The 26,094-nt window shown below is 33.5% G+C and overlaps 2 protein-coding genes across 8 annotated transcripts in view; both read left to right on the top strand.

Annotated features, from left to right (window-relative positions):
- Nucleotides 1–26,094, top strand: part of LOC127721570 (collagen alpha-1(I) chain-like) — a 71,802-nt gene that overhangs the window by 29,469 nt on the left and 16,239 nt on the right. For 3 of the 7 annotated variants that reach the window (XM_052228340.1, XM_052228339.1, XM_052228337.1), the window contains exons 19-34: nucleotides 1,804–1,827; nucleotides 3,705–3,731; nucleotides 4,482–4,508; nucleotides 6,288–6,311; nucleotides 7,079–7,123; nucleotides 7,760–7,777; nucleotides 8,105–8,473; nucleotides 10,498–10,533; nucleotides 11,616–11,921; nucleotides 12,404–12,439; nucleotides 13,977–14,066; nucleotides 15,610–15,699; nucleotides 20,943–20,978; nucleotides 22,294–22,329; nucleotides 24,352–24,378; nucleotides 24,841–24,858. In XM_052228340.1, the coding sequence (XP_052084300.1) occupies nucleotides 1,804–1,827; nucleotides 3,705–3,731; nucleotides 4,482–4,508; nucleotides 6,288–6,311; nucleotides 7,079–7,123; nucleotides 7,760–7,777; nucleotides 8,105–8,473; nucleotides 10,498–10,533; nucleotides 11,616–11,921; nucleotides 12,404–12,439; nucleotides 13,977–14,066; nucleotides 15,610–15,699; nucleotides 20,943–20,978; nucleotides 22,294–22,329; nucleotides 24,352–24,378; nucleotides 24,841–24,858 (1,209 nt within the window). Of the gene's footprint in view, nucleotides 1–1,803; nucleotides 1,828–3,704; nucleotides 3,732–4,481; nucleotides 4,509–6,287; nucleotides 6,312–7,078; nucleotides 7,124–7,759; nucleotides 7,778–8,104; nucleotides 8,474–10,497; nucleotides 10,534–11,615; nucleotides 11,922–12,403; nucleotides 12,440–13,976; nucleotides 14,067–15,609; nucleotides 17,000–20,942; nucleotides 20,979–22,293; nucleotides 22,330–24,351; nucleotides 24,379–24,840; nucleotides 24,859–26,094 lie in introns of those variants that run through there. The other 4 variants (XM_052228333.1, XM_052228335.1, XM_052228334.1 and 1 more) reach the window with 2 other exon arrangements.
- On the top strand, nucleotides 18,326–20,507 carry LOC127721574 (uncharacterized). The gene is made up of 2 exons (XM_052228345.1): nucleotides 18,326–19,555; nucleotides 19,604–20,507. The coding sequence occupies exons 1-2, from the start codon at nucleotides 18,346–18,348 to the stop codon at nucleotides 20,416–20,418; spliced, it is 2,025 nt and encodes a 674-aa protein (XP_052084305.1). The 5' UTR covers nucleotides 18,326–18,345; the 3' UTR covers nucleotides 20,419–20,507.

Below are 26,094 nucleotides of genomic sequence, written 5' to 3' on the forward strand. Positions count from 1 at the left end.
TTCAGGCTCTTTGAGAGCCTCTTGTTTTTATAATCTAAGAGTAGAAAAAAATGACATAAAATTAAAAGAATACAGAAATGACAACCCCCTTCCACATCCTCATAAAGCATATTTATACTTTTTCGTCAAAACAGCTCAGACCAATGCATTGATTGATTGATTTTTGTTAGCTTGGCGTCCAGTGGTAAATATTTCATACATGTTCAGGACGATTACAACTATGACGCAAACACACAATATATGGAGTGGACTAAATTTATGATACATTTTCATCCTATATTCATCTTTATTCAATTTGAGCGTATATCTTTAAAAATCAATCTATAAACATATGTAAAATGGTTACGTAATCTGCAGTTTATCGGGAGAAGTTGGACAAATTTTCTGACATTCAGTTATAGAAAAGTTTATTTCGAATCTTGGCCAGCAAAAAAAATAAAAATATAATTTAACATACTAGCTTATGAAAGGAATGTAACGCATTCGAGGTTAAACGAACGCAATTTTCCTGTCCCAGTATATTGGAATTCGTCATAATGATGTGCAATGAAATGTAAACAAATGTACACTAATGTTTAGCCATAAGTTGTTAAGAATGTTCTCTGGCAAAAAAAAAAAATTTTATACACACCTTTAATAGATATAAGAAGATGTGGTACGAGTGCCAATGAGACAACTCTCCATCCAAGTCAAAATTTATAAAAGTAAACCATTATAGGTCACAGTACGGTCTTCAACACGGAGCCTTGGCTCACACCGAACAGTAAGCAAGTTTAAACCTTTTTACAATTGTCCTCTAAAATCTCATTATTAATTATCGATGATCAAATTAAAAGTAGCAGTTAGCTGTTCTATTTCTTTACGGTAAATTGGTAGACATGACGTTATTGACAACAAATGTCAAATGATGTCGTGATTCTTAACAGGTGGTCAATTTCGAGTTATGAACGATTTAAGGGTAATTTTGCATTATGAGCGTCTGGATGGGGGTCCTTCAATTCTGTATTCTTTATTTTTTAGGTTCATCATAACAAATGGAAAAAAATGGCTGTATTTACACCTCAAAAACTACTTTGAGTACAGACTAACCGGTGCAGTTGGAAAAGTTTTAAGGCCTGGCATCCACTATATATATAAAAGTTAAATGCATTTTGTGTTTCAGAAAGTTAAAATCTTTTCTGGATTTTGATGGGCATTTTTTTTTTCGTTCCTGCAGAAGGTGTAAAAATAAACAAACACCTGAATTGCATTTGATACTGTCCATTCAGTTACACTCTTTAACTCACCTATAGTTGTGTAGTTATCTATTGTCTATCTATTGACCATGCCAATCAAGCCTTAGGACAATCAATACAATACAATACAGTTGTTACCTGAGTGGGAGCATCTCAAAGTTGTATCCCAACTTAGTTTATTTTTACACCTTCTGCAGGAACGAAAAAAAATGCCCGTCAAAATCCAAAAAAATATTTTAACTTTCTGAAACACAAAATGCATTTAATTTTTATATATCTAGTGGATGCCAGGTCTGTACTCAGAGCAGTTTTTAAGGTCTAAACACAATCATTTTTGTCCATTTGTTATGATGAACCTTAAGCCATTTTTCTCTATATTTATAAATTTTGCCTGTTATTTTCTATTCTTTATATTTTAGCACCCCATCATCCTCTATTCTTCCTTTTTTTGGCCTATTTTTCTCTATTCTTTATATCTTTTGCTCTTTATTCTGCACGTTTTGATCATTATTCTCTATTCTGTAAACCCCATTTAGACCCTTATTTATACGTTACCATTGTGTTTCAGGTCGTCCGGGCGTTGGAAAACAGGGTATGTATTGAGTTATAACACGTTTCTCGATTCAGCACCGCTACTGACGGAGTGAATATAATTTAATCAGTAGAATAAAATGATTTGCTATGCCCTGCATACGATAGTAGAGGTGCATCATGATTTCAGGTCTGTGCGTCCGTTCGTTTTTGGTCCAGATTTAGTGTTTCTCTGAACATAGTCAGAAAATCTACAACAAGATCAAATCAAGAGAGAAAAAAAACGTGAATATATTTAATATAATTATCATACATTGTAAGACTGAAAAAGTAATTACAGCATTCTGTAAAACACGTTTTCAAGTAACATTCTCAATTTGTATTCCAACTAAACATAAACATAAACCGTTCACACTAAAATCCCATTATACTTTCATATAATTACCTCTTCGTCCATATGTCCATTTGAGGACACTGATGTGCAATACAAACAGTCATAGGTTTACATTATCGCTTAAGTTTATCGTTAATACAAAAAGTACAAGTTTTCATTAACAGCTGCAGTTTTTAAAGAATACAGGACCCATCATTTAATAGTGGATGCTAATATAAACAGTTAGTGAAAAAAACCTACCGAAAGAAAGATGTGATTGAACTGTTTTGGATTGATAAAAAAAAACATACAGGTGCGGGATTTCCTCGCTGCGTTAAAGACTCGTTTGTGGCATTGGGCTGTTTTCTGCTCTTTGGTCGGGTTGTTGTCTCTTTGACACATCCCCAGTTTCTATTCTCAATTCTGTTATTCTTTTAAACTTTGTGAATGTAAACTGTACATTTAATTTTGATTTTACGCTTTGAATTGGTGAATATCATGATTCTTATAATGAACCGAGAACTCTTATTCTAGAACTTCCAGGGAGAGGTGGGGCTCCTGGTGAGTAGGAAATTTTACCATTTTACCAGATCAAAGCTCACGAGATCTCAAAGCAAACCAGATGTCAGCAAAAAAATCTCAGCAAACGAAATCGAAAAAAAAGTCATATTATATATATTATTATACTGTAACAGATGTTGGTGATTTATATGAAATTCGGAATCCCATTGTGATAAAATCCGATAATCTCACATGTGAAATAACTCGTTTATTTTCAACTTGAAGTCTCTGCCCGCCTTTTACTTGGCCCTCACTTGAGCTTCGAACTGAACATGTGTCCCCTTGATACTTTAATTAAGTATGTGTCTTATATATCAACAAAATATTGTACTATTGCATTTAAAACAACTTTTTGCATCACAATAATTGCTAAATCTGCATAGGTCTTCTCGAATTTGACAACCGTGTGCAGTACACATATATTTAACCCGTGTACAGGACACATATATTCAAACCGTGTGCAGTACACTTATATTCATGAATAAACACAAAGTGAATCCAACTAACACCAGTAACAAGGAAAAGAGTTTGATACATGTATTCTGATTCTACATAGTAAAAAGTATAAGTAATTTCTGATATTTGAATACGGCGATTAGTTATGCGATACATATTAGGGACCAGTTATAATGTACATCAATTTGTTCATTATGTTACAAACAGGGGCCTTGGTGGCCGAGTGGTCTAAGTAGTTAAACAACTGTACCACTAGCTTGTCAACACTGAGGTTGTGAGTTCGAATCAGGCACGTGGCAGGTGCGTTCGAATCAAACCTTAATTAACCGAGATTGTATACCAATAAAAAACTAATCGCCACGAAATAACGTAACAGTGCTGTAAGTGGCGTTAAACACTAACCAATCAATCAATTAATTATGTTACAGACAACTATGAACTATTTTATGACTTTGAAATAAATGAATACATGTTGTTATGAATCTATGTCTTGAAAAAGAGAATAAATTATCATGCCACGTATAATGTATTATTGAATGCTTTTGCAGGACTTCCAGGAAAAGACGGTACTCCCGGTAAGTGTGCTATTTTACCAGTGTTACAAAATCTTAGGATAATGATTTAATTCTATTTTTGTTTTACTGCATGTATTTTCGGTAATTATATTCATATTCAATGTGATAATTTACAAGAATGTTATTGAGGTCGAATAATACTAAATTCTAAATATGTAACGATATGAATAATTAACCATGTACATTCAAATTTATTATTTCGTTTAGTGTCAATTGTTGTACATTTGTACCTATGTATACCTTTATCAAATGCAATTCAGGAAAAATAATTCATTTTTGTTTTGTAAATGTAACATAACGGTACTTTATATGAATGTTCTGTAAGGAGATGTGGTATGATTGCCAATGAGACAACTATCCACCAAACTTCAAATGAAGTGGATGTAAGCAATTATAGGCAACCGTGCGTAGTTTGTTATATGGTATTGAAGACAGCTGTCTATTGTTGCACACCGTATGTTGCCTTCTAAATGTTTTCTCTGTATTTTTTTCATTGGTTAGTTGTTGTCTCCTTGACGTATACTCCACATCCCTTTTAATCAAAATTTAATATTCAATGTGTTTAATAAAATTGGTAGTGGAAACGGGAAATGTATCAAAGAGACAACAACCCGACCAAAGAGCAGAAAACAGCCCGAGGCCACCCATGGGTTTTCAGCACAGCAGAGCAAATCCCGCATCCGAAGGCGGGCTTCAGTTGGCCCCTAAACCATTATGTATACTAATAACTACATGTTTTATCGTTTTTAGGAAGACCAGGAATGCGTGGTTTAACAGGTAATTATTCATAATATTTTTGCTTTGCTCATATACATGTATAATGGCCAGATGTTAGACAACACGATAACCAAATTACCAAAACTTTTTATTTACGGTCTACGTAAGAGATCAAAACTCAAAAATCAATTTTTAATATACATACACTGTCACGTCCGGTCGGTGTTTATGTTTGATGTTTTTCTGCTTTGTATCGATCTGATGAGATCAGCCTTTTTCATCTGATTTTATAGTTTGTTCTTATGTTGTGCTGTTACACCACTGTGCCAGGTTAGGGGAGGGTTGAACGCTCACAAACATGTTTAACCCCGCCACACATTCTTTATGTGCCTGTCCCAAGTCAGGAACCTGTAGTTCCATGGTTGTCGTTGGTTCATGTCTGTCATATTTGTTTTTCTTTAATTGTTTTGTTATGAATTAGGCCGTTAGTTTTCTCAATTGAATTGTTTCATATTTTTCATGTCGGGCTTTTTATAGCCGACTATACGGTATGGGTTTTTCTCATTGTTGAAGGCCGTACGGTTGCTTATAATTGCTTACATCCACTTTATTTGAACTTTGGTGGATAGTTGTCTCATTGGCAATCATATCTCATCTCCGTATTCTTATATATCAAGATAAAAAAGAACTTGCAGAATCGCATGCGCTCTAAAACGGAGTTAGACTGGATGTAATGATCGAGTGCCTTAACCACAGTAAACGTCTCTTGTTATGCATGCATATCCATTCTATCGAATCCCAACTCATTCAAAATATCACGATAGGGTAAAGTGTAAAATACGTAATCGGTAAATTTGGAGATCAGACGACTTTTCTTGTACCCCAAAGCCTAATATGATCAAATGGAAAATTTATTATTTATTTAGGAATATCATCTTAAAATAGTACATAAAAAAAAACTGAAGTAAAATATGCTATAAGTAGACCATTCTTGCCAATAGCGAAGGAGTATATATCCACACCCTTTCAAAGTACGTTTCACTACTTAGTGGTTTTTCCCAAATATTAATATTCAATATTTTTTTTTGTTTTTGTAGTTGTTTATTTGTATGTACGTCTGAATGGGATTTACAAAAAAACGGAATATGGTGCTTTAAAAAACGAATAGAGAAAAATTAGGCAAAAAATAAATTAGAGGAGAAAATGATGAGGTGCTTCAATATAAAGAATGGAAAATGATAGGCAAAAAAATTAAAGAATAGAGAAAAGTGGCCAAAAACACTTAAGGATGTTCGCTTGTCATGTTTTGGAATTTTTGTCAGATTTTCGGATTCCTCTGGTTTTATCCATTTGAATGCCTTAAAACAATTTGCCCATTGACCCCCATTTTTCTTTCTATAAATCTTTTACATGTATAATGATAAGCCATCTGTTAAAGTCTAATAAAATTTTAATTATATTTTAATAGTTTTTGAGAACTTAAACTTGTCAATGATAAAGCTATGAAAAGTCAAGAGAGAACATTTTCCCGCCAAAATTTCAATGGGGCTAATATCTCGAAAACAAGTACATTGACCTACATATTTTTTTTGCTCTTTTGATTCCTTTATTAATTCCTTATCAATATAAACTAGTGTTTAGAAAAGCTTATTATTTTGAACCTGAGAAGCGAACTTCCTTAAGGATAAAGAAATGAACGATCCCCATCCAGACCCTCGTGTATTTCTCGGGATTTTTTTACTTCACCTGTGCCTAAAGTGAATGTTTCTGCAGGATTCTTTAAATTACTTGGTTCCAAGATATTATCATACCCTAATATTACACTTGTTCTTACTTTAGGTCGCCCAGGTGTGGGAAAGCCAGGTATGTATTAAATTTTATTGTATATTTGTCTCTTTATTTACTTACTATTAAAATCATGAATTAAGTCATGTACGCAACTATTGTGCACCATTTTCCATTATATCTTTGGTATATGATAACCAACATTTATGTACATGATAAATATTTTCTTTTATTTTTATCAATTTGGGTATTATAAATACGAAACAAAAATCGTTACTTCGTGAAAATGTCTCAATAACACAATGTATTACTTTAATAAAATGAACGCCACATGATACAGATATTTGGCGAATGAAACCTGTACTTGTATGATCACGTTAAGTTGATATGTCAAAGAGTATAATGAACTGCGTATCAACTATTGGAGCATTAGAACGGAAATTCAACAAAAATAAGTTAAAATTCTTATTCTTTAAATTAAAAACTGATAAAAAAAACTCACCAAAGCTACTAGGGTTATAGATTTGTACGCCATACGCGCGTTTCGTACCAAAAGCCTCAATGATGATCGAGTCAAGAAATTTAAAAATCCGAATTTTTATACGAAGTTGTTAAAGAGCGGTGGGAACTCATAGTTCAAAGGGCTGATCGTTTTGGATGATAGATATAAGAGCTGCGTCAATCATACACTCTAGTATGTCAAAAGTGAAAAAAATGACAAGGTACATCAAAAATAGATTTCACTTTCGTTCCCACTCACATTAAAACATTTTACAAGCTTATAAACCACATTTAAAAGACACACACAACGTAAATGCCACTATCGTTTGTTTTTGTTTTTACAGGAGCACCTGGTAGTCCTGGACCGGAAGGACAAAGAGGATGGAGAGGTAGTTATATGAACATTTCAGTTGACGAAAATATTGACTACTCTATGTTAATTTCTATCGCAATTCTAATACATATTGCTAACAACATAATAGTAATAAATATACTTTTTTTGGAAAATCTGTTAAATGAATTTATATTTGACAAAGTACACGTGAACAACTGAATAGTTTTAATATGATTTTGTTGTTAAAAAATGAGAAAAAATCTAAGTGATTCCAAATCATAGAAAAAAAAGTACTAGATAGGTCCCCTGTTTGGCTCTAACAAGAGTGACTGAGATACCCGTATGTTGCAAGGGAGACAACCAGCCTAAAAAAGGACAGGCAGTACCATGGCAACAAGAAAAGTAGACAAACATACAAACAATAGTTTACAAAAGAAATCACTTAGAAATCATTTGACTTAACCACCCGAACCCCTATGCAAAAATAGATGTTTGGGTTTTCGGCTTCGATAAATGAGACGTATTTCTGGTTGCCAATTATAAAGACGGCCAGTTACGACCAGCCAATGAAAGAAAAGTAAACTTAACTTAATTAAACCCAGGTTGTCATTAAAAAAAAACTTTGAAAACTATAATAATAACATTATAAATAATTGTACGATCTGTTCAATTCATCTCATAACTATTTCAGGTTGGCGTGGTTTCACAGGTAAGTGCAATAAAGTAATTGATAAGGATGCCATAAAGGTAGGTGACTTTATATTATTTGCTTGTCACAATGTCTCGACAAATATAATTTAGTTTTAAATTTTGTGGGTTTTTTTTTAAAATAAATTGTTAAATCATGCCAAATTTTTCCTGTTTTAATGTTTTGACTTTATTTTTCTGCACCAGTTTGGTAACTTTATTTTTAAGTAATTTTGTTATGACCATTGACTTTGCCTCTTTGACACATTAGATGACGATGTAAGAAGGTTAAATTGAAATACATAACTTGAGAACAATAACAATATAAGTCACACGTTACTTGTTTCAGGGGAAGCTGGAAAACCAGGAGCAGTTGGAAAACCTGGACCACTAGGACCATTTGGAAAACCTGGACCACAAGGGCCGCATGGGAAACCTGGACCACAAGGGCCGCATGGGAAACCTGGACCACTAGGACCTTTTGGAAAACCTGGACCACAAGGGCTACCTGGGAAACCGGGATTTAATGGAGCACAAGGACCAAAAGGTTCACCAGGCGCACCAGGCGCAAATGGGTTACAAGGACCAAAAGGTTCACTGGGTTCACCAGGCGCACCAGGCGCAAATGGGTTACAAGGACCAAAAGGAGAGAGAGGACCAATGGGACCAGAAGGGCCACAGGGTATGTTAGGTCCACTTGGTCCTAGGGGATCGCCAGGTATGATAAACACAGAAATCTACTTTATTTGCTACAAGAGTACAAGAAACTATTGAAAATGCTTAGTTCATGTCTGTATATGGATAAAATGATTGTGATCGATATTATGACATATTTGTGACATGATTATATAAACCAAAAGTCCGTTAAAGATCAAATAAGATAATCTGTCAAATGTGAAGTTCGTGGCAGAACTGTGGTATTCCGAGTTACTCATTGTTGCAACTATTTCAAACTCTGGTCGATTGAGCGCGTAAATATTGTAAGATATCTATCAATTTACGAAGACCATATGTAAAAGTATAGATATTATCGATAGTGGTTTGTTTGTGTCGTTTAGTCGCTGTCTTATTGACTATATTTGGCATCTCTTTTTATGACCATGCCACTAACTTGCCAGTGCATACAGTGCTATGATGTTTGCGTTTCGTTTTATTTGCTGATATAACAGCTCTGTGACTGAGAAGAATATTTTTTAAATTGTACTTGTCCGGACTCTTTTTATGAGGCCTGCAGATACCTGTAATTCTATGTAAATTTAGTGAATTTGTGTATGACGTTTACTTACAGATAGAGTTTCTTTTCCTTCTGGTTGACTATTATTTATATGGAAGCACGAAACGTAGACTTAGAAAGTTTCATAAACATTGTACAATGGTCAGTCCATTTTTGTAAAGCCTAGAGACCAGAGCTCTCGGTCCTAAAACTTTACTCAGACAGTACTCGGAGTACAAAATTTGTGCTCAAAACACTCAATCCAGTGTTTTGATTGGTTGGTTGCTGAGTCTGAGTAACACATTTTCGTAATAAGATTAAATATCTGGTTATTGTCCCCCGCGTAACTCGTTGCAGGGGACATGGAAATACCGGGCGTCCGTCCGTCTCTCCGCCCGTGTGTCCGTCTGTGTGTCCGTCCGTCCGTCTGGTCTTGTTAGCGCTCTCACAGGTACAATTCTTGCCAGATTTTTATAAAACTTATACTGTAGGTTAATATCAGCAATATCTCGGACAAGTTTTATAATGGTGGCCCATCGACTTTTTTAAAAAAAGTTATGCCCCTTGAAAATATAAAATATGTGCAACGCTGGGGACATTGGAACTCTGTTCTCATATTAATAAAATAACTGATCACAGCACATGAAGTGAACGGAGTCTGTTCCAAATGAACACTATGAAATCTACAAGCGGCAGGGTATGATATTTCCAGTAATGTATATATAGGACTAGCAATGAATTTATATAAAATTGAGAATGGAAATGGGGAATGTGTCAAAGAGACAACAACCCGACCATAGAACAGACAACAGCCGAAGGTCACCAACAGGTCTTCAATGCAGCGAGTAATTCCCGCACCCGGAGGCGTCCTTCAGCTGGCCCCTAAACAAATATATATACTAGTTCAGTGATAATGAACGCCATACTAAACTCCAAGTTGTACACAAAAAACTAAAATTAAAAATAATACAAGACTAACAAAGGCTAGAGGCTCCTGACTTGGGACAGGCGCAAAAATTCGGCGGGGTTAAACATGTTTATGAGATCTCAACCCTCCCCCTATACCTCTAGCCAATGTAGAAAAGTAAACGCATCAATACGCACATTAAAATTCAGTTCAAGAGAAGTCCGAGTCTGATGTCAGAAGATGTAACCAAAGAAAATAAACAAAATGACAATAATACATAAATAACAACAGACTACTAGCAGTTAACTGACATGCCAGCTCCAGACATCAATTAAACTGATTGAAAGATTATGTCTTCATCATATGAATATCAGGCACAATCCTTCCCGTTAGGGGTTTAGTATCATACCATCATAACATATATGAGAAGAACATAACCCGTGTCATGCCAACAACTGGTTTTTAAATAAATGTGTTTAGTGCCGATGCAAAGACCCTATAAGTGAATCAATATTAACGCCAAAATATGCAATCTTTAATGACCTGACAACAGTATCGTAACTATATCCCGCCATCTATATTTTTACTATTTTTGTGGTAATAATATATCTGAACATTTCAGGTATAGGAAAAACGACAAGTGGAAAAGTTGTTAGAGGTTTGTATAAAAAGGGTTACTTAGTTGTTTTGCCTTCTATTTTACCAAAAAACAATAACTTTTTCCTCCAAATTTTTTTAACCCATTTTTTGGGTCTCGCTAATTAGCGACAAGAACACTTATTTAGTGACAACAATCAACAAGAAGACTGATTAAGCGGCAAGAAGCGACAAGAAGACTAATTTAGCGACAATAAGATTAATTAGCGACAAGAAGACTTATTTAGCGACAAGAAGACTAATTTAGCGACAAGAAGATTAATTTAGCGACAAGAAGACTAATTTAGCGACAAGAAGATTATTTTAGCGGCAAGAAGACTAATTTATCGACAAGAAGGGACAAAAAGAGCGTTAAGAAATCTAACAGTTAATCATTTCAAATTTCTAGATTTGTCTTCCTGTCGGTAAATTTTAATTATTATCGCTTCTTGACGCTTCTTGTCGCATCTTGTCGCTAAAATTCTTCTTGTCGTTAATTAATGAGACCGCATTTTCTCCATGTTTAATGTCAGCTAATTGCAAATTCAGAGCATCCATTTTAAACACTAAAATATATAAAGTTATAATAGGCCTGGGCAAGGTAGTGCTACTTCATTAATTTATTCTCCACCAAAGTTAGTGTCTTGGTGAGTTCGTTTCATTTAAAGGTAGCGTAAATATTCTAAATAAATAAAAAAAAAATCGCAAGTAGAAAAATAACGAAATATTTATCGTCACAAATATGAACAACTTGGATCCTTCCTTATTGAACATTAAAAACAATGGAAACTCAGGAAAAGAAATTGCCTCGAAGTCTGTTTAAAAAACACAAACGCAAAATAAAGTATTATAAAAAAAAGTTTGGTTTACAGTATTCATACAAACAATTCAAGCTTACACATATTTACAAGCGATTTATACTAGCTGTTGCAAAAACAGGATTCGGTATCCAACTGTGCTGACCTTCAGAGTTTTTGACCGTAAGATGTCATATCAGCAGATAAAGTACTTTGTGTTTGCTTCAGTCACTGCGAACATTCTCGATGCTAATTAATTACACGAACAATTCATGGTAAGTCGAGTGTCTATTTATCATTTATATAGGACCACCAGGACCACCTGGACCACAAGGGCCACGAGGTACAATTGGACCAGAGGGAACTCCTGGAATGAATGGTTCACCTGGACCGCAAGGACAGTCTGGTCAAAAGGGTGAACCTGGACCAGCAGGTTCACCTGGCAGTCCGGGCCAACAAGGAATGAAAGGAGCACATGGACCACAAGGCCTACGGGGAGTTACAGGACCTCAAGGAGAAATAGGACATTCTGGACCAATGGGTCATCCAGGTCCAATGGGTTACACTGGTCAACCTGGCAAACAAGGACCACCTGGATCACCAGGATCTCAAAGTATGTAATACCAATTTCCCTTTATTACACTTTTATTCGTAATTGCATTTCATCCTGCTTAAATTCATATGACAACCAGTGTTATCAATTCAAATTTTCGTCAAGCATTTTTATCCATTGAAAGATCCATAACAAAAATATTTAATAAAAGAATGAAAAAAGAAGTATTTATTTTATCTAATTTACAAAGATAACAAAAACTTACAGAAACTAATATACTGATATAAATGAATATCATCCCAAGTAAATAAAACGATTTGTTAAACACAGGTCAATTATAAGAACAGTTTTAACTCAATTATAAATACAAATACGTTACGAGACCAAATACTACGATATAACTTAAATAAATACGTGTTTTACCTTTGAAAACAAGTTTAATATGTTTCTGAACACAAATTTTCCCTTTGTAATCGATACCACAGCACCTGATAATTCAATTTAACCAAAAAATAGTTTGTCTGTATTCTTTACATTTACAGGCACAGCTACGAACCATACTAATAATTTCGTTCAAGGTAAGGATGTTACATGCTTTGTTCTGGTAATCAAGTTGGCAATCTGCTATAATTTATTATTCAGTGATCAGCTTTTACCCAAATTAGTTTGTGCTATGCCAAGAAAAACTGAACGTAAACATTAAATTTGTAATATTTGAAATCAATCTTGAGAACTCTGTACAAAGTGTCAAATCCTCTTACATCTATATACCTAAGGAGATTTTTTTTATTTCATGTATTTGTATTTTTAACTTTTTCAATTTGCACTTTCCGTTTTTATCTTAATTATCACGCAATAAGGATACAAAGCCAAGTCCGAAAGTTATACCTCAAATTGGATACAGATTTAGTCTAAAAAATCCTATGGTATGTTAAGTAAACACAAAACATTATAAGGTATAATATGAGATGTTAACATATAATCGTTGTGCTATTTAGTAAAAAAAGTATTATTGCATCCTCTCCCAGCCCTCTCACCTAGCAAAATATGAATAATCGGTGTCCTATACCGTTCACTTCACAAGAATTAGATATGAAATTAAGATATTAAACATTAAGCATGTTGGTGCGGTAACATTTCTGACATAACGTTAATTATCAACATTTTGACCGCAATGAAAGTAATAGAGGGATGAATGAGTGGATAGCTCAGACAACACAGGATGCGGTCTAAATGTGTTGTCGGAAAGGACAAGCATTTTAGTAGCCAGCGATAGCTTAGATTGTATATTATTTACAATGCTTATCAACGATAGATATTTAATGTTGTATGAGACTCTAAACAAAAAAATTTTAGAATTTTTTCATACTGTGCCTTAATCACGAATATATTGTGATATGTTCAAAAATATAATAAAAATGGTAGGTCACCAAGCTTGTTATCAAGCTACAGGCTGTGAAAAAAAATGACAAATATTTCTGGATTATACAGAGAAAAAAAGATTCATAACATGAAAGGAAAGTAATCTACATGATAGAATTTTGAAATAAAATATGAGCAGATAGCTCTTATAAAATGCTTTCAGAATATCAAAAGAAAAATTTGAGTCACCGTACATTATAGCATAAAATAGAAAAATCTTGAAATTCCTTTATAAATCATACATTTTCTTAGTTATCTCCCCTTAATGCCAAAGTTTATAAAAAGGTCAAATCAAGCTATAATATTCTACTTCTGTAAAAATATGTGTGATAATAACCCAAGATCACATTAATTTGTTCATTTAAACGAAAACTCATAGTAGTAAGTTGCATTCCTGCATTGACATTTGCTGACCTAATCAAAATTCTAGACCTATTGTGTTTTGCTATTTTACAATCCAAGATAAATGAAGACAGTCATAATCCTTAAATTAGATATCATTTCCGATTAGTGAACATCGTATCGTTAATGAAAGGAGTAGATTCAGTTAATGTTTTGTTCCCTCTTTGTCAAAAACATATCAGTAAAGCTTCATACAAATTCATATCTTTGAAATGTAAATATTCATACTTGCGTTTATTAAAGAAGTCAGATGCAAATTTATATTGTGAGCATTTCAATGTTAATTTGTAGGTCCACCAGGACCACCAGGACCTATTGGCCTTCCAGGAAAAGCCGGTCAACCAGGTGTGATTGGACCAATTGGACCACGTGGTCATCCAGGTATGAAATTTTATCCTTGAAATGTATCATAGTAAAAATATGACACGATATGAGTTATCTAAGTCTGACTTATAACATCACAAATTCAAAACAAAATAATTCCAAACTTTTGTTGTCGAAAAGTACGCATCGGAGTCTTTGCTCCCTGTTTAAAGACATCTCGGCAAATATCGATCGCTCAAAATGACCGAAACACATTTCTCATTTTAATCCATTGTAACTAAACATTGACGGATATATCATGCAGATAACATTGTTCGATATTAGTTTTCATTTCAGTATGACTTCACTTCACGTGTCGAAATATAAATTGGAATATGTCTTTTTTATTTGCATCCTACATAAATATTGACTACTAGTAATTCATAAATTTAGAATGATTTAAATATTTCCTTTGATATTTTTCCTTGCGGAAAATGAAAAGATGACTCATTGTATTGAACAAAATGGAAGCTAGCAAATAAGAAACATTTATATGTGTGATATATACACTATAACTGTATATCATTGCTCACTAATGCAGATACATGCTTCCTTTGGATTACATATTAGGCCTTTCTTGTACATGTAAGTACACAAAGTTAAATGACAAATTTAAAAAGATACATCATCAATGTGTGTCGTCTTGTCTTTATTTTCAGTTTCGGATGATGTACAACACACATTAATATTTGATATAAAAAAGTATTTTGTATTTGATATATTTCAAGTTTCTCCTTGGACAGTGTTCTTTTTCGCCACCCCTTTCTCCAAAACAATATTTTAGTTGCCACTTTCAATTTCTTTCGCCAATTAACATGAACATAGTTTTCATTTGTTGGCTTACTATTTTAATTCTACATATTTCCATTTCTAATCAACATTGTAGTACATAAAAATTCATTAATACCAATCATTAACTTTTTAAATACAATAAAATTGCAATTTAAATCACAAAATTATCATATTTGACTTCTGGAAACACGGTATTCATCTTCAATAGGTTTATCGAACACTTCCCGTCTAGTTCAAGTATAAAGTCTCAAGTCAGAGAATTTTCTTACTTTTGAACATGTTTCTTCATAACAAGTTTTCTTTTCCGGGCCTTAGTTAAAAGACAAAAAAAAATAGACTTGGAACTATGCTTCGAACACGTGCGTCGCTAAAACGTACCCACTTCAAAACAATCATTTTTATCAAATTCAAAAATAAAAGTTGTAAAAAATCTTTAGGTGACATGTGACGTCATTAAACCACACTATTTCATTAAACAATGCAGTCAACAGTATTATTAGAAGTTCATTGTTGTCGATAGCTATAAAATGCAATCGGCTGATTATTGGTTTTCTGTCAAAATCGTAACGCGTGACGAGTTCAAGGTGGAATCCCAGTTTTATCTGATCAAGGAAAAAGTACGAGAAAATAAAAAAAAAAAATAAACTAGATGGACGAATTCGTACCGTTATATTTCTGTCGCCGGTAATGAATTTTATTTACCACAATGTTTTAGTAAAACATTTATACTAGTAAACGAAATTTTGAAAAAAAAATGTTTACATTTTAGGCGAACCAGGACCATTAGGGCCACCAGGAACTGCTGGTAACGATGGAATTCCGGGTCTTAAAGGTGAAAACGGCATTCCAGGTCAACCAGGTACTTGTTGCGAGCCACGAAATGACAAGAATTTGTCAAAAGATCAACTTAAAAGTATCGACGACGGTATAAATATGCTGGAGAATATGCTATCTAGTGGAAAATCTCTAGCTGATACAGACGGCAAAAAGCTTGAATCAAATTTAGGACAAAATTTAACTGAAAAAATACGCAGCAATGTTAATAATCATGAAACGCCTGATTCCCCAAACAAACAACCGCAAGAATTTTCTTATTTAAGAAATGGTAGAGAAGAACATGTTCATGTAAAGGTAGAAACGAAAACAACACAAACCACCACACCTTTGTATGAAGTACAAAAAGCCGAATTCGCAGATCAAAATCCTCAAAATACTGGTGTAGTTTATTTTCCTCCTTCCTATCAACAGTCTCAAACTCAAAATGAAAACTACAAGCAACCCCAGAATGTCCAGGATCCAACTCAACATAATTATTTGCCCGCTCAACAAAATCCGGTACCAACCCCACATCCTCAAGTAAATCCAAACCAACTAATTCAGCAACCTCCTTATCAACCCGCGCAAAGTCAGTACATCCCCCAACCACCAGGACAGCCAATGCAGGTCGCCCAAAGTTATATGCCTACACCCCCTAAACCAGTTCCTCCACAATATATTCCTCCGCCCCAAAACCAACAGCCCGGGCAATATATTCCACCACCTAATCAAAATGCTTATGTCGAGCCACTATCGTCCAATCCTCAGCCTGCATATGACAACACACATGTTCAATATCAACAACCGCCGCCTCCTGCGGGTGTCAATGGGTATCAAACTCCACCAGCAGTCGATCAGTACGGTCAACCATATCCCTACGATCAACAACAACAACAACAACCAAATCCGAACTCGGCCTACAGTCCTGGAACACAATATCAACCCCCTCCTCCACAAGAACCACAATCCCAAACTGCATATCAAGATCCATATTACCAGGACACCCGGTATGCTGGGCCCCAGTACCAAACACAACCGCCACCTCCACCAACAGCTCCCAACTACCAACAGGTACCTCCCCAACCAACAGCGCCTAATTACCCACAAGCACCACATTACTCAGCTACCACACGTGATCCCTATTACTCCCCCGGTGGTGCCTATCCTCCTGCAAATGACCCGAACTATAATTATAATCAGCAGTATAGATATGCTGATCTTGGCAGATAAGTGCTTTCTTGCTTGGTGTGTGAAATTATTATTTGTTTTAGCATTACATAAAATATTTGTAAACAATTAAAGCGTTCTCATTTTGCCCCCGTCCATGCATACACAAAAAAGTTAATAGGTGATATCCTCTTTTGTATCTTCGTAACAATGAAATATACAGTTATGACGTATTCATATTATTAAGTTTATATATGATAATTGGGATTTATGTCACAGATCAACTTTTACATTTTACAGGGGAAGTTATTCAACTGCATTTCCGGCGGTAACACTTACTGGATAAAGGACTTTGTTCTAATCTTCGCGATATACAAATTAATAAAGCATGAGTTAGCTCATATTCAACGTTTAACAGGTTTTTTAGTACAATCAGAAGCGGAGGTTTACAAATCGTATTATAAATAGTTTGTTTGCTTCGAAATATATTGGACTTTTATATATTACATAGTTTAACATTATTAATTCATAAGAATGAATATATGTGTACAACGATTTTCTACCATTATTATGTTTTTTGTTGATTGTCGGGTTAAAGTCCTTTCAACCATACACAAGAGGTCAACTTTCGTTGTTCATGATATAATTATGTATAAACAGCAACATACTGACACAAAAATATTTTAATAAATCTTTTGGAATATTTATTGGGCTTACATTTCCCAGTAGTCGAATGAAAATATATGTCTCAAATAAAATGCAACTGCATATATAATCAGGCAAAAGCAATATTTTGACAGATCTGTTCTATCGTTAAACAATTATATTAGAAATGTTCGATAGTTCACAGTTTTTTAATTCGTAGTCGTTGTTTTGTAACTATTTTTTTCTAAATGTTATCAAAGTAAGTTTTTTCCAAGTTAATTAAATGATTAAATGATAAGAAATGGCTTTAACTTATACAGAGGTAATTAACTCTTTTATCATTTATATAGTTAAACACGTATACTGATGTCTTTGTTGTATAGTTTAGCAATAACATTTGTCATTGAGCTTGTTATTTTACTATTTTTATCATTATACTCACTGTTCGTGTTGTTTTGTCATCTGTTTCGAAACAATAAGTGCATGATTAAGTTTTTCGGTGTCATTGGATATTTTATGCAATTCTTATGAAGAATATGTAAATTAATCAGTTTGAGTATGATGCAAATGTTGAACACCTTTAAGTTACCCCGTACATCGACTGTCATTTCCATTTTAAGTTTTTCTCATTGGTATAATCTCTTATAATATAAATTGATAACAACAAAAAATTTAGTAACAGCAGTTTGATTAACAGACTCAACCTTTTTTCCTTTCAAATGAAAACAAATGATGAATTCAATTTAACACTCATAGCATCTTTACAAACTTTGAAATTTAAAGATTCACATATTCCGTGAATCCCATTTGTTTCTCAATTTCAGATGATGTAACTGTTCACAGATATAAAACGGAAAGGTTCGGAGATGATGCAGTGATGCAAACCGAGCATTTTGAAAAGCAACAAACATTTAATACACAACAAGGAGAAATCGTGACACCAAAAACATTCTTTGTACAAATACCCTCTGGTAAAAAGTACCATTCCTATACCGAGGAAACCTTTAAGCAGACCCATGATAAGACAACAACTGATTCAAGTTTTAAATCGAATAATACAGACATTCTTTTATCTAAACCCCTGGCTGTATTAAACATTCTTCCAGACAGACTGTCGAATGAATATACGACATCAACAGATATTCCATTAGAATCTGAATTAACAACACGCATTGGCAAATCTGTCTCTTCGAAACATACCTTTCAACGCGAAATACAAGCATTGTACGAACAAGCATATTCTAGCAAACTAAAACAAACTACGATACAGCCACATGTGTCAAAATATCTAGACCCAGTATCTACCACTACAACGGTCGAACCTCTGAAATATACCGACACGACACAAGATATTAACATTCGTGTATCAAACAACAAAACCATTGATCAGGAGGCTGTGAATGTCGTAGGTCAGCCTCCAGTTGAGTCTGGGAACAACTTACATTTTATAGAAACGCCTCTAAAAGATGTCAGTGTTACTACCTATTCAGCGACGCCAACTACATCTGTACTCAAAGGTGAAACTAAAATTTACCAAGATGTAAGTGTTATTACCCATTCAACGTTGCCAACCACATCTACATCCGAAGATGAAGCTGGAACGGATATCCGTGTTACTACCGATTCAACGTTGCCTACCACATCTAGATTTCAAGATGAAGCTAAAACTTACCAAGATATCCGGGTTACTACCGATTCAACGTTGCCTACCACATCTAGATTTCAAGGTGAAACTAAAACTTTCCAAGATGCCATCCAACTTTTAAGAGTCAAATTTAAAGACACAACAGACACATCTGTTACAATTCGATCACCATCCTCTGTTGAAAATGATTGGCTTAAAGTTGTGAGACACGGCTTTGATTTACAGTCAGCAATGGGAACCTCATATGATGACGTCAAGAAATACGTCACCTCAACTCAGTCGCCTCACCTCAACCCAGTCTCCTCAACCCAGTCGCCGCACAATACAACAATTAACGATTATGATCCTTATACCGAATTGAATGGAAGTAATGATCGAACTAGTTATCAAAATTATTATGGTTCTTATAACGAATTATATGCACATAATTATCAAAATGAGGGTCAAAATACTTATCAAAACGAGGGGCAATATAATTATCAAAGTGAAGGTCAACATACTTATCAAAACGAGGGGCAATATAATTATCAAAATGAAGGTCAGCATAATTATCAAAATGAGGGCCAATATAATTATCAAAATGAAGGTCAACACAATTATCAAAATGAGGGCCAATATAATTATCAAAATGATGGTCGTAATAATTATGGCTCGTATCCTGAATTTAATGGAAATTATAAAAGAAATGGTGGCCAAGATAATAAAGTGATGTATGGTTACATAGAAAACTCCTATAATGACATAACTACGGAATCGTCGGTTGATACAACAACCACAAAGAAACGTGCATATAAGTTTAAATGGAGACCTGGCGTTCCATATTCATTCCAGTCAGACACTTTGCCAAGTAATCAAGACAAAAATGATCCAGTATTCAGCGAACGAGTATCTATTGCCAAAATACCAACGAAACAAATAACAGAATCCACTTTAGATTTACAAAGATTACCGACTGATTTTATTCAGGACAACGGACAAGATTACAGTAGCAAAGACCAAATTCAACTCAATGTGCAATATGAACAATTAACAAAACCTTCAGATGCCATTTCAACGTTAACTAGTTACAAAGAAGAAATGTCCTTGAAACTACCGGATATTAAGGATATGTCCGTACAAGAAAATAAAAAAATTAAGCGTGAAGAGGCAATCAAAATTGTTGATAAAAGAATTCTTCAGTTAAAGAAAATTGCAGCATTAAAATTAATACGACAGAAATTATTACTTACAAAATTACAAAAATTGAAAAATAACCCGTTAGCCCTTAAAAAAGCAATTTCAATAATTAAGTCAAACCGAGATTAACAAAAAGGTGTATGATAAATCTTATGTAATGTTGTTATTTAATTTATTTATGTACATTTGAAGGAAAAATAAAATTGTATCTTCTTCTCCGCATGTCTTATGTTTTAAAGGATGTTCCATAATGTGTCAACTTCAAACCATTTGTCATTTTTGACAGATTCAACATAAAGAACCTAAAATCAGGACATTAAAACAGTTAATAAAAAAGACACACCAAATACGAAGAAAGTAAACAGACAACAAATAAAATACTTAAGCATATATGCAATCAAATAAAAAGACAAGTTAGAAAAAACATACAAACAAATAAAATTACAATGGTGAATATATAGATGTACTAGGAGATCACTAACAATTTTACTAACTAGTGTTGTGCAAACACCTGCATAACATATCTCTTAACTGCGGCTTTGGAAACTGCTATAAATAATGAGTGACATTTTTGAATGAACGATAACCATCTAACTGTATTAATGTTGTTTGATGTTGAAACTATTATGAAACTATCTGCTCTATACTTGCAGGTCAAATCGGGCCCGAGGGCCCAGCTGGTCCACCTGGTAAGTTATCTTTATAAGTGACCTTTTAATATGTTAATACTGTTCTAGATTGCCGCTTTAGAATCTAAAATGACTATAGGTAATTTCGTTGTTCGTAAACCAAAATGTAAATAACGTCACGTCCTATGTTGAAATTCCAATGTTTAGGATGTTGTCAGCCAATTACAACGTTTTGGCTTACGCTTTGAAAATATTACCCAGAATGCATCATATTCTGAAACGGCGAATTCGAGTGAGGTGGGATTTATGTATGCTTGAATGATGTTTCTATAATCGTCAGTTGCAAAATTTTCTTTGTCACTATTTTACAGGTTTTAAAATTAAAATACTCAGCGCTTCTTCCGACTAGCTGGTTAATCGTTATCGTGCTTTTATTGTTTACTCATTAACATTTTTAATGTATAATAGCAACAACTAAAACATTCTGAAGACCCCGAGGGTGAATAAATAAATTACAAATCGAAAACAAATATATAATAACATAGACAAAAAGAAGAAATGTCTGAAAGGCGAACATCAGTCTACTGTTTACCACACATCAAATTAAAAATAAGTAACACGAGCCCCTCTAAATAACAGAAATAAAACAGGAAATCATGAAGGGTAAGACAACCCAGGTCTACCAGTGGAACCCATCTTATTGCTCGTTACATAGAAGTGAATAGATATGTTGTATTTGGTAATATAGATGTAAATTATTACGGAAACTAGGGCTCAACTTTAGTCACGGCGATAGGAATGTATCTGCGGTCTGCTTGACATGTATATTCCGTAGCGGTCATCAATGTATTGATGATGCCCGTAAAATATATTAAGAGTATTGCAGTTTAGCAATTAAAGGCCTCTATTTATGGTGTTTGTAACGCGATATACTTGCGGTGAGGGTTTTGCAGAGCGACGTTTAAAACAACATAGGGTGTAATCTTTGCATATTACCAACATTTAATTTAATATTCCATTGTCTGATAAAACCAAAAACTTCTGTTTATAACGTGAACTGTAGAAAAATTAAACTCCAATTTGGCGTGCTCAGTCTTTAGTTGTGTTTTGTATACTGTTGTCCGTCCTTTGGTTGATTTTCGTTTTTTTTTTGGTCATGGCGTTGTTATTTTGTCATTTACTTGTGAGTTATTTTTAATATCCCTTTGGTATCTTCAATCTCTCTTTCAATAGTTAGTAACCAGATCAATCATTGAAACTTTTGCAGGATTTTGTTACGAAATTAACCTTTATATATATAAAAAAAAAACATTTAATAGATTTTGTTGGTTATCAGGTGCGTCAAAATATTCTAAACATTTTTTTTTGTTTCAAGGAGCTGGAAAATCGGGACCACAAGATATCGTTCAAGGTAAATTTATAAAAATTAGATAATAAACAAAAAAATAGGCTAACGGGCTTTCTAAAAACATTTTGTTTGGTACAGACAATACAAAGTTCTAAAATAGCGAACCGTTCTAAAAAGGAAAACAGATTTATAATCATACCACATCTTCTTATTTCTATATTTACATTATAACAAAAATAATCACAAGCGAACACAGAAAACGAAACGAATGAAAATGCGAACTAGCGTCAAAATGCTACAATGATATAAGTTGCTCCAACAGTGCTTAATACTATATGAAACTATGATTTCGCAAGGTTCAACACCGCACAAAACTTTATAAAAAGTAAAAATAACGAAAATACCGAACTCCAAGGAAAATTCAAAACGAACAGTCCCTCATCAAATGGCAAAATCAAAAGCTCAAACACATCAAACGAATGGAAAACAACTGGTTCCTTATGTAGAAAATGGTGGATTAAACCTGGTTTTATAGCTAGCTAAGCCTCTCACTTGTAAACCGCTCACTTAAAAAATATCGAAAAGGATGCATTTGTGGCACGCTGACGTTTTGATTAATGATTGCGAGTAAAGATATTTTATATTGATAATATTAGTTTAGGTCACATTCCTTAAATCCAAACGTTTATATGACATCGACTGTATGTTTTAAGACAGTCATTATAGTGGGTAAATATTCTTCGGAACCTTACATTGATTTATACATAACATGCTCAGGTGTATGGTTTTTTTTGGGGGGTTTTTGTTTTTGTTTTTTAGGGTTTTTTTTTACATAAAGACAGAAAACAATCAAGGAGGATTACACACATGTACAATTTTAAAAATGGTCTTAAAGATATTATCATATTACTTCAACTCTCACTAATTAACAAGACATTAAACAAAATATAACTATATTTGTTTGTTTTCTAAATTGGTAAGACAACTCATTTGTCCTTAAAAGCCGATTTTTACTTTTTTTTCTTTTGTTTTTTTCCTCTTATCTTGAAAACTATAATACATAGAACGCCAGATTAAGGTCAGATATGATCATCCACACATTCAACATGACCGAAATTGTCAAACAACTCCGTATAGGAGTTATTTCTCTTAAATAACGATTTTCATCAATTTTTTTGTGTCTTTGCTTAATATCATGATACTATTGACAGAGAAAAACTTTTTATAACAAGCTTGATTAACACAGCTGAAATATTCAACCAAATTCAATTAGGAATTATACCTCTTAAAATATTATTTTACCCCTTGTTTACATTTTAAAATAAAATATCATAGATAAAACTGAAAACTGCTAAAATAATCTGCAAAACAAGATCTGCAAATTGGTCAATATATCTTAAATAGTTAGTCTACTCCTTATAGGAGTTATTGCCCTACAATGGCATTATTTTACCAATAATTTTAGTTTTTGGCTATTATTTTGAAATTGATATTGTTCGTGCAACTATGATCAACAACACAAGATCTACAAAACCTCAACACGGTCTAAATTGTCCTCATAGGATGCAAATGTTTACCTTTTCTAAGTCTTGGGCAAAAGCATTGAAAGATCGAGAGAAACTTTACGCAGCGAAAAAATTATTTACCTACAAATTGGTCAACAAAGAAGAAATTGTCAGAAAATTTCTTATAGGAGTCATCCTCCTAGAATGACGATGTGTTACCCATTGTTTGTGTTTTAGGGTAAAACTATAGTAGATAGCGAAAAACTTTTTTAAAAAGTTTAAGCCAATAAAAATTGGAATAGTATGTTATTAAACTATTTTTACTGTATATAGCCGAACTTTAGAAGAAGACGTTATGGGTGTGATCAGTGAAAGTATATAGAATAAGGGGAAAAACGTTTCTCTGACACAGCCTAGTCACAAATACTTGTTATTGGTCTGTGCATGTCATGTGAGCATGTGAATTTCAAACAACCCACTACAGGTGCAAGTCATGTAATAATCAATGTTCTACTATGACGGTTTAAACCCTTTCAGCTTAATAGTCCTCAATTTATAGATGCCACTCTTTGATTTGTAGGGGCACCGGGACCACCAGGAGCTTCAGGTAATGGTTTTAAAATGTTTACGTGTATTTATTTATTTTTTACATAATTCTGTAATTCAAATATTAGAAACATAGGCCAACAATTTGTTTATAAAAATAAACTCATCATAGACAGTATCGTACGCCAGACGCGCGTTTCGTCTACAAAAGACTCATTTGTGACTTATAAGACTTCACAGCTATGTATTTATATTTTTTAAGACTAAAGATTTGTTAAAACGAGCAAATTCGAATTCATAGAAAAAAAATTAAAGCTTTTAATTTGTGTATTGACACACTTTCTTTATAACTGCCTTAAGACTTACACTATTTCAGTTGAAAATTTTGCATTACAAAATATCTAAATTTGTATGATAAAAGTTAGTGTGTTCATGACAGACATATTGGTTAGTCAATTCCTAATTCACTTTTTGTATCTTTATTTGTTAACAGCTAAGCTATGTTTGTTAAATCTTCTTGCAGGTCCACCGGGTCCAAAAGGTAGGATAATTTACACTGTAGCTATAGCTATTATTTATATACTGTCGAGGAAAAAGATTACAAAAAACTTCTTTTGAATGATTGGAGATATTTTATATGGCAATCCAGTTGGTCGATGCTCAAAATGAAAGCGAAGGCAATATAATGGTTAAACCATCAAATTTTTTATGACTCAAAATAGTATGAAAAATGAAAATAACACTGTTTGCGTTTGGTGCGTTGAGCGGACTTTTCTAGATTTACCTTCATCAGACTAGGATGTAAAAATATTTGAACACCTAAGGAACAATGTGACATATATTGGCTATATGAACTCCAAACCATTCATACCATGAAAATAGTTTCACTTCTATCTGACATTTCTGTCTTTATGTGGACTGTTAACTTATGAGCTGAGACATTTACACACCGACGTGGCGGATCAATCTCCAACAAATAAACTCGTCATAGTTACCAGGCTTAAAGTTTGCTACGCCAGATGAGCGTTTCGTCTACAAAATCTCATCAGTGACGCAATGAACAGTGAGAACCCCAAAATCCGAAATATTTTGCTAAATACAGCTATGTCTAGGTATGTACTATGAAATTAAGAGCAAGAGGCTTGCTCCGAGCACTTTATTTCATAGTATATACATTTTCAAAGACAATCCAATTTAGCACATATCTACAACTCAAGTAATCTTTTAGTTGATCTTTTGATTTATTTTGGGTGACTACTTATATAACAAGTGTTTGTAAAACGGAGTTTATGTTGTGTAAATTTACTCACTTGTATCATAGCTTTCATATTTGTTCAATTTGTGACAGTGATTAACACTATCATGAGTTTATAAATGCAGCAAACACGAATTGGGAAAATAGAGGCTTATGAGTCAATCTCATAAAACAAATATTTAAAAAGGGCTTCACTACAGAATAAAATAAATGTAGCTGCTGGTGTAAGTATGTATATTGATATAAAGCGGTGTCTTTCTACATGCACTTCTTTACATGGTAAGATGACAAAATCAATTGACGAAAAGCAAATATATATATTATTAAATTGCAGTGGGAGCTTCACATGCTTTGAAAACATTATTTTTCAATTTCACAGTACAAATAAAGCTATAATAAATATCGATATATGTGCTCATAGATTTTCTAGCGAATAGGCATTAAAAAGCAACTACCAATAGATCAAAGATCACAGTTTGTTTTCAAAGTAAAAACTACAAGCTTTATTGGAATATAGATAAA

The sequence above is a fragment of the Mytilus californianus genome, unplaced genomic scaffold, assembly GCF_021869535.1.
Source record: "Mytilus californianus isolate M0D057914Y unplaced genomic scaffold, xbMytCali1.0.p SCAF_12, whole genome shotgun sequence".
Taxonomy (NCBI): Eukaryota; Metazoa; Mollusca; class Bivalvia; order Mytilida; family Mytilidae; genus Mytilus; species Mytilus californianus.

Coding starts and splice junctions, on each gene's coding strand:
- LOC127721574 (XM_052228345.1), top strand. CDS start 18,346: ATGCAAACCGAGCATTTTGAAAAGCAACAAACATTTAATACACAACAA. Junction 19,556..19,603: donor ACATAATTATCAAAATGAGG/GTCAAAATACTT, acceptor ATCAAAGTGAAG/GTCAACATACTTATCAAAAC.